General features: G+C 50.7%; 1 protein-coding gene across 1 annotated transcript in view; it reads left to right on the forward strand.

Moving 5' to 3' along the window:
* Positions 1 to 8,933: 8,933 nt before the first annotated feature.
* KLF2 (Kruppel like factor 2) overlaps positions 8,934 to 9,664 on the forward strand; it is a 2,377-nt gene continuing 1,646 nt past the window's right edge. The window contains exon 1 of the mRNA XM_029917844.1: positions 8,934 to 8,982. Within this exon, the coding sequence (XP_029773704.1) occupies positions 8,934 to 8,982 (49 nt within the window). The remainder of the gene's footprint in view (positions 8,983 to 9,664) is intronic.

Here is a 9,664-nt window from a genome sequence, read left to right on the forward strand (position 1 = left end):
AGGCTCTGAGCTGTCAGCACAGTGCCCCATATGGGGCTCGAACCCACGAACCGTGAAATCATGACCTGAGCTGAAGTTGGATGCTCAACCGACTGAGCCACCCAGGCACCCCTAAAGAAAAATTTTTAATGTTTAAACAAATAAAAGTACATCTAGGGGCACCCAGGTGGCTCAGTCAGTTAAGCAGCCGACTTTGGCTCAGGTCATGATCTCACAGTTCGTGAGTTCGAGCCCCGCGTCAGGCTGTGTGCTGACAGCTTGAAGCCTGGAGCTGCTTCGGAGTCTGCGTCTTCCTCTCTCTCTGCCCCTCCCCTGCTTGTGCTCTGTCTCTCTCTGTCTCTCTCTCTCAAAAATAAACATTTTTTAAAAATTTAAAGGAAATCTAAATTAAAAATTCTTAATTTTAATCTAAATAAAACTTAAATTTAAAAAAATACTTATTCATTTTTGAGAGGGAGAGATCATGGGTGGGGAGGCACGGAGAGAAGAAGGCAAAGGACCCAAAGCAGACTCCATGCTGACAGCAGCGAGCCTGATGTGGGGCTCGAACCCATGAACTGCAAGATCATGACCTGAGCCAAAGCCAGAAGCTTAACTCATTGAGCCACCAGACACCCCTATCTTTATTTATTTATTTTATTTAAAAGTTTTAGGGGCACCTGGGGTGGCTCAGTCGGTTGAGCCTCTGACTTCAGCTCAGGTCATGATCTCACGATTCATGGGGTCCAGCCCCACGTCGGGCTCTGTGCTGACAGCTCAGAGCCTGAAGCCTGAGCTTCTCTCTGCCCCTCCCTTGCTCATGCTCTGTCTCTCTCTCTCTTCTTTCTCTCAAAAATAATAAACCAACATTTAAAAACTTATATAAAAATAAAGTTACATAAGTCTAAATAGAATTTTATAATTAAAAATTGAAGCAAAATTTTAAAATTTGAAGCAATTTGAAAAGCAGCCCCTAGTCCAGATGTTATGGCCAGAGAGGTAACAAGAAAACCTAAGCAAAACAATAAAGCTTGCTCTCCAGTGTGTCCTCACTAACAAACTATACCTCTTACGACCAGGTGCACGAGACCCCTGATGTTGAACATCCAAGCCGCTGATCCAAAGGCTGGCTTCAGATCCATCCCGTATTCACTTGGCTAACTATTGATCAGACTCCTGGGAGCTAAGTACAGGCAGGGGCCAGCTTATTCCGGGAGAGAGCTCCCTCTACGACACCTGGCCAGTAAAAAGTATTCCATAAGTGCCTATTAAATGCACATGGAGAGGCAGCGATGGTTTGGGGAGCCACTTCAGACTCTCGAGTCCAAAAGCAGTCTGCTGGCTTCTCCCTGGGCTTCTCTGGGCTTCAGGCCAGACATTCGGTACTTTTTGCTTGCCGGCCATCCATGCATCCAGTCATAATACGTCCATTAACGGGCATGGCTGCGTGCCAATAAAACATATGCACGGACACTGAAATTCAGTTTTCATACACTGTTCACATACCATAAAATATTCACTCCCCCCCTCCCGCCCCAACCATTCATAAATGTAAAAACCATGCTAAGCCATTAACCCAGCCAGAGCTGCTGTGGTCACATAGTGTGTGATTCTGTGCATATGAAATGTCCAGAACAGGGAGATCCACAGAGACAGCAAGCATATTGGTGGCTGCCAGGGGCGGGGGGGTGGGGGGAGCGGCTGCTCGTGTGGACGGGCTTTCTTTTCGGGATGATGGGAATGTTCTGGAACTACAGGTGATGCTTGTACATATTGTGAATGTCCTAAACATCACTGAATTGTTTGCTTCGACACAGTTAATTTTATATTACATGAATTTCACCTTGGTAAAAAGAATGATATACATATATAGCATGCATATAATTAACATTGGAATATACACAAAACATAAAGAACAATACTATTGACATTTTGATAGATTTGTATTATTTTTGGAGAGAGAGTGCGTGTGAGCATGCGCACGTGCACACAGGCAAGTGGGAGAGGGACAAAGAGAGAAAGAGAGAGTCTTAAGCAGGTTTCACTCCACGATCAGCGCAGCACGAAGCTAGACAGGGGCTTGATCTCATGGCTGTGAGATCGTGACCTGATCTCAAGAGTCGGACACCAAACCAACTAAGCCACCCAGGCGCCCTGACGTTTTGACATATTTATTCGAAAAGCTGCAAGCCAGGGTGTGCCAGCTCTTGATTGAGGAAAATAAACACAGCTCCGGCACTGGAAGCCCTCTTGTAGGAATAGTCCCGTATATGCAACTCTCTTCTCTTCATCAGTATGTGATGACACCTTCGCATGTCCCTTTAACGGATGAGGGACGGAGGTTCAAAAAGAGAAAGCCGTCCAGTCACGGTCACTGAGCTGCAGGTGCCGGGGCCAGGATCTGAGCGAGGGGTCTGGCTGAGCCCCCTGATCCGTCCATCGCTCACTGTGCTAAACAGTCCTTCTGTGAGAATTAGACAAGAAAGCGACTTGCAGGGGTGCCTGGGTGGCTCAGTCAGTTAAGCGTCTGACTTCGACCCAGGTCACAATCTCGTCATGTGTGGGTTCGAGCCCTGTGTCGGGCTCTGGGCTGACAGCTCAGAGCCTGAAGCCAGGTTCGGATTCTGCATCTCCCCCTCTCTCTGCCCCCTCCCTGCTCATGCTCTGTCTCTCCCTCTCAAAAAAATGAATAAACATTAACAATTAAAAAAAAAAAAAGAAAACTACATGCAGTTCTTCAATGTATTGCTTGGCATACAGTAGGTGCTTAATAAATGTTGTTCCTTCCTCCTCTCCTGTCCTCTGTATCAACACGATTAAGACCACTGTGGCCTGACTGGTGGGAGGACGATGCAGGATTCTCACAGGAATCCATCAGTCAACAAGCAAATGACACTTAGCACCTTCCCCACCACACTCACTGCTTAATTGTTCATAAGCAACAAGAAAATCCCAGAGACAGTGAGGCAAATCAGAAGGCGCCCTTTCTCACTGGGCCTCGGCTCCAAGCACAGCACCCACAAGGTGCTGATGGGCAATAAGAAACCCATTCACAGGGGCATCCTTGTGCACGCTACTTCCCACCCCTGAGAAATCCGAGCTGCCAAACATCTTTGCAACACAGGGAGCTGGGTTTGGCAACATGCCGCAAAAAGCTTGCGCAAACCTGGGCAGAAACACCCCGGTCGGCCCAGCTGGGAGTCACTGTCCAGTTGCCACTATCATGCAGCTCTGATTCCTCCAGAGCACTCAGAACTTGTCTTGGAAGCTCAGCTGTATTTTTAGGTGACGTGTTTTCTGTAGAATTCCTAAGTGCTTGCTCTTGGGAGTTGGGCCAAGTGCACACAATAGCTGTGTGGGGCAGAACAGCTGGTAAAGGGAGAGGCAGTCTAGACTCACGGAGAAAAGTAGAAGGAAGTAAAGGATACTAGACATGGTCAGGACTCAGTTAAAGAGACTGTAAGCTCTCTGTGGGCAGAAAAGGGCCATGTACTTCTTTAGCTTCCGCTCCCCGTCCAGCAGAGCATGGAGAGAGGGAGCTCAATGTTTATTCGTTGCTCAGACTAAAATCTTCTGATTTGCAAGCTTCGTGAGCCCTTAAAGATAGACGGCAGGAGATGGGAAAGGCCAAGCAGCACATGGACCACTCATACCAGCCTCTCACAGTAGCAGACATCACCACTCAATCCCAGACAGACATCACCAATCAACCACAGCACTGTTTCTGAGCACTGAGCCCAGGTAGCATCTTAGAATCTGTGTCAGCCCGGTGCTCCAAACAGTATCCATGGATGGGAGGGAAATGATCTGCCCTTCCCGACCCTGGCTTAGACTATTAACACTGACGAGTTAGGAGAGGAGGCAAGGCCTCGGCAAAGACATCAGAATGAGGGCATCACCATCAAGAGGCATAAAGTTCCCAACTGTGAGGGAGGCAGCAAGGTACGGACACAGAGCCAGTCCCCACCCTTTTGGAACTTACCAGTGACACTTAGGGAGAAGGGTGGTCACTTACTTAGCAAACACCTTATGCTTCAGTATCATCAGCTCACTTACCGATCCCATAACCTTTGTAGATGCCCCTTACCATGCCCACTTGCCGAGGGTAAGTCACCCAGCTAGAGAGAGGCAACACGGGGTACCTGACTCCTCCAACGGCACCATCCCCTGAAAGTCACCGGGACACGCTCACATAGGTACGCGTGGCCTGGATGGCAGGGTGGTGGGACCTCAGCATGAGAGGTGCCGTGCTCCGAGTCCCCGCTGCCAGCCCTCTCCCTCCGCCTGGGATCCCTGATCCCGCCCGTTCACTCATGCTCAGAATCAGGCAGCAGATACTCAAGAGCATCTACACAAGCCGTCTCACACACCACAGTGAACCCGAGGCCCCGAGCGGTTACACGACATGGCCAAGGTCACACAGGTAGAGTGGCAACGAACGTCCGCGTTCTTCCCGTTCACTGGAGGCTCTCAGGGTGGGTTCTGCTCCCCAGGTGCTCGGCTGACGTGTCCCACGCTGCCCTGGGAGGTCCTCCGTGTGTGGCCGGGATCCTCACATCACGTTTCAACACCAGGCCCGCAGCTGGGCCTGGGAGACGTGGAGATGAATCAAGGGAGGCCCCTGCCTTTGGGGGGGCTCCCTGTCTGGAGAGGGAGCCAGGAAAGAGGACAGCTGGTTACATGGTGCACAAGCTTCCTGGGGCTGCAAAAAAAAAAAAAGAAAAGAAAAGAAAAAGAAAAAGAAAAGAACGGAAGAAAGAAAAAAGAAAACGAAAAGGCACACACTGGGTGGCTTACTACAACACAAACATGTTCTCCTCCAATTCTGGGGGCCAGAAGTCTGAAATTAAGGTGTCGACAGGGTGGGCTCCTTCTGATGATGCTCAGGGCAGAATCCGTCCCGTTTCCGGTGGCTCAAAGCAAGCCCGGCTTGTAGCTGCATTGCTCTGATTTCTGCCCCCACCTTCACACGGCCGTCTTCTCTGGGCCTGTGTCTCTGCATCCTTTCTCTTACGAGGACACTTATCCTTGGACCCAGGGCCCATCCTGAGCCAGGACGATCTCACCTCAAGACCCTTAGTTACATCTGCCAAGACCCTCTTCCCAAACAAGGTCACATTCACAGGCAGCGGGGGTGAGGACTTGGACATATTTTTAGGGACACACTCAAGCCACTCGCTATGGTGACGAGGAAGGTCACAGGGGAGGGGCTGAGGAGAAAGTGTGGACAGTCCCACAGGAGCAGAGAGCCAGCCATGGAAGTTCCTGTGAGAAGCTGCAGGTGATACACCCACTCCCTCGCTTCTTCTCCATCTGCTCAACATTTATTGAGTGCCTACTGTGTGCTGGGGCTACGCTGGGCTGAGCTTGGATCTGGTGTGGACCTGGCCCCTCCCCTTCTCTGCAGTTCACGCACTACTTGTGGGAATGACAGAAAAGAAAGCAAATGGTTGGATAAAAATAATGAGCAAAAGTAAAAAGTGCTGCAAAACCCAAAGGAGGCAGAGAAAGGAACTACACAGCGCAGGCTGTCGTGGGCGGGGTCAGCGGAGCCTGAAAAGCCCACATTCACACTGAAATGCACAGATAAACTCAGACACCTTTTTCCTTTTCTTTTTTAAGTTTTTTTTTAAATGTTTGTTTATTTTTCAGAGACAGAGTGTGAGCAGGGGAGGGACAGAGGGAGGGAGACACAGAATCCGAAGCAGGCTCCAGGCTCTGAGCTGTCAGCACAGAGCCCAATGCAGGGCTGAAACTCACAAACTGTGAGATCGTGACCTGAGCCAAAGTCTGATGCTTAAGCCACTTAGGCGCCCCTCGAACACCCTTTCCAACAAATGGTCCTGGAAACACTGGGTATCCACATGCCAAAAAAAAGGGGTTTTTTTTACCTCACAATGGATCATTCACTTAAGGGTAAAATGCAAAACTACAAACCTTCTAGATAATAACATAGGGGAAAGTCAGGATGACCCTGGGCTTGGCAATTTTTTAGACATAAGGAAAAGATGATACTCTGGCCTTCCTTAAAATGAAAAATTCCTGCTCTGCAAAAGACACTGCTAGAGGGGCGCCTGGACGGCTCAGTCGGGTAAGCCTCCGACTTCAGCTCAGGTCATGAGCTCATGGTTCGTGGGTTCAAGCCCCGCGTTGGGCTCTGTTCTGACAGCTCAGAGCCTGGAGCCTGCTTCAGATTCTGTGTCTCCCTCTCTCTCTGACCCTGTCCTAGTCATGCTCTGTCTCTCTCTGTCTCAAAAATAAATAAACACAGGAGCACCTGGGTGGCTCAGTCGGTTGAGCCTCCGACTTTGGCTCAGGTCAGATCTCACCTCCGTGGGTTCGAGCCCCGCGTCGGGCTCTGTGCTGACAGCTAGCTCAGAGCCTGGAGCCTGCTTCCAGTTCTGTGTCTCCTTCTCTCTCTGCCCCTCCCCTTCTCATGCTCTGTCTCTCTCTGTATCAAAAATATATAAAACATTTAAAAAAAATAAAATAAAAATAAATAAACATTAAAAGAAAATAATAAATAAAAAGAAGGCGTTGCTAGAGATTCAAAAGACAAGCCACAGATTAGGAGATAATCTTTGCAAACCACGTGACTGATACAGGACTGGGGTGTCCGAAACATACAAACAACTCTTAAAACTCTCTAAGAAAACAAACAACCCAGTTAAAAACGGAGCCGAAGATGTGACTAGACCCATCACCAACGAAGATATACAGGTGGCAGAGAAGCAAATGACAAGACGCTCCACATCAGATGTCCTCAAAATACCGCGACCTAAAGACATCAATGAGACGCCTCCACACGCCTAGTAGAAGGGTTAAAATACAAAAAACTGACAACACCAAGTGCTGGCGAGGATGTGCATTCACTCATTCACTGCTGGTGGGAACGCAAACAGTGCTGCCACTTTGGAAGACATGTATGTGTCTCCTACAAAGCGAAACACAGCCTATGATCCATCAATTGTGCTCCTAGGTGTTTCCCCAGTGAACTTGGAAACATGTTCATGAGCAAACCTGCACAGGAATGCTTACAGTAGCCATATTCAATATATATGTGATCCAGCAACTCTATCCCCCCAAACTGGAAGCAATCAAGATGTCCCTCAATAGGTGGATGGATAAACTGTGGTCCCTCCATCCGTACCATGGGATATTATTCAACAATAAAAAAGAAATGAGTGCTCAAGCCACAGAAAGATTTGGAGGTATCTTAGATGTGCTTAGCAAAGTGCAAAGAAGCCAGTCTGAAAACACTACCTCCTGTATGAGCTACAACTACGGGGATTCTGGAAAAGCCAAACTACGGACCCTACCCAGGGGTTGGGGCAGAGGGGATCAGGGGGAGGGGGCGCCCAGGGGACTTCTAAGGCAGCGAAACGATTCCGTATGATGGTGTAAGTGTGGACACATGATGTGCATTTGTCAAAAACTGGAAAACACCAAGAGTTGACACTCGAGTGTCAACTGTGGACTTTAGTTAATGACAATGCATCAATATTGGCTCATCAATTATCACAAATGCATCACATGATGGAAGGTGTAAATAACAGGAGAAACTGTTTATGGGGGCGGTGTGTATGGGACTCTGCATAGTTACTGCTCGTGTTTTCTGTAAACCTAACAGCACCCTCAAAAAATTAAGCTCACTAGTTAAGGAGGTGGGAAGGAAGAAGGGCCAGAGACAAGCAAGTGGAAAGCGAGAGGCAGAAACGCCTGGGAGAGGTCAGAGCAAGCACAGAGCCCTGGAGCGGGGCATGTGCTCAGCGTTTCAGGACCCACAAGGAATCTGAGAAGGAAAAGAAAAAGATGAGCTGAAGGGAGCTAGAGCGGCTACCGGAGGCTGAGGGGGAAGACCAGAGAATCATACTCCTTTGGGACCAAATCTGATTCCCTTAATCTTTCCTTCATTATCATATGGGGAAACTGAGACCCAGATGAAGGCAACAAGAAAAGCATACAGATGGCTCATCTGGCCAGAACCTGTGGAGAGCTCAGGAGACATCATCAACAATCCACACATATATACGCAAAGAGAAAAGAACCTGCATGACGCTTACATTATCGCTATGGGGTAAGGTCCCATTATTATCTGCTTTGCAGACAAGGAAGCAAGCCCAGAGAAGCAAAGCCACTTGCCCAGGATCACACAGCCAGCGGTCAGTGCCTGAGGCTGACGCTCAGCCATCACAGTGGCAGAAGCACATTCAAGGTCAGTCTGGAGTCTCCAGAAGCCCAAGGAAGCTGCAGGGGCGATCTCCCCCCTCTCCCCGCCCCAGCAACCGTGAACACTGAAACACTCCTGGGTCCCCATCGCCTGGCAAATAGGGCTTATCACGTTTGCTGAACCTCCAGTCGGATGAATCACACGGTAAGATGACACACTTCGGAGGCTCCTTCCAGCCAGGGAGGGTCCAGGATTGTGGACCCCATGCCTGCGCCGTGCCCCTGGGCTGTGGAGGTCCGGCTGCTGTCAGTGACAAAGCCCTTCTGGCCCCAGAGATTTGGGGCCTCCCAAACTGGGAGAAGATGCCTCCCGGCTGGAACATAGGTTCTGAAGTCAGGAGACCAGCGCTGGACGCTGGCTCGGGTAACACCGCGAGATGCTCTCCCTTTGGTACTGATGTGGCGCCTGCTTTCTCCAGGTCCTGACTCACACAGCGGCTCATGGGCAAAGTTCAAAATTTCACCATCCTCTCTCCCCCTCACATTCCCTCACTTCCTATCCCCCTCCCTGCTGTGTTTTCCATCCCCTGCAATATGTTTCAAAAGCCTCATATTCCCAGCATACGTGTTTATTTTGTGTCCCCCGGTGGAGGCCCCCAAGAGCAGGGGGACTGTTGGCTGGGGTGCTCTCAGTGCTCACACAGCGCCAGCACATGGTGACAAAGGTAGTCCCGGCCCCTCGCAGGCAGTGCTGTGGTGTGGGGGACCCAGGTGGCATATTCGAGATGCCCAACCTGTTCCCAGCCACCACCGCCCACTCCCGCCCAGTGCCAGGTCTGTGTTGGAGGAAGAGACTCATCCTTTTCCTCAGCTTCTTCACTGATACAAGTCCATGAACGCACTTGGCCTACCAGCCTCTGGAGAACCGCCAGCCTGTCCCAGAGCCCCCTGAGCCTCAGTTTCCCTGCACAGCTTCCTTGAGGGAGAGCGACTCAAAGACTTAACATTTGTTGAGGTCATCACACAAGGGTCTTTTTACAGAGTGATGGGCATAACAGTGGGTCAGGCTTAGTGGATCCCCAGAAAATGTGAGGCCGAATGTCCCCACCCATTACGAATCCTGGGGACCCCACTTCCTCATCCATCAGGGCTCCTGGGAACCTCACCCTGAGGCCCTGGGACACAGTCTACCCATCCATCCAGGATTCTGGGGACCCCTGTGAAGCTGTGGGCCAATCTCCCCAGTTATCACAGGTTCTGGGAGCCCCTCCGTGGCGTTGAGGGCCATTCTCCGCCTCCGTCAGGGAAGCTGGGAGGCCCCGGGACCCGGCGTTCGGCTCAGAGTCCCGGGCCCCGGATGCCGCCTCCGCTCCAGGTCCTCCCTGTCCCCGAGCAGGCGGGAGCCCACGGGGCACCCCGGGGATCCCTGGGCGTCACGGGGCTGTTGTGGAGCGCGTGTTGACGCGTTGCCGGGGAGACGGGCGGGGGCGGGCCCGGGAGGGGGGCGCGGCCTGGC

The sequence above is a fragment of the Suricata suricatta genome, chromosome 12 (assembly GCF_006229205.1).
Source record: "Suricata suricatta isolate VVHF042 chromosome 12, meerkat_22Aug2017_6uvM2_HiC, whole genome shotgun sequence".
In the NCBI taxonomy this organism is placed as follows: Eukaryota; Metazoa; Chordata; class Mammalia; order Carnivora; family Herpestidae; genus Suricata; species Suricata suricatta.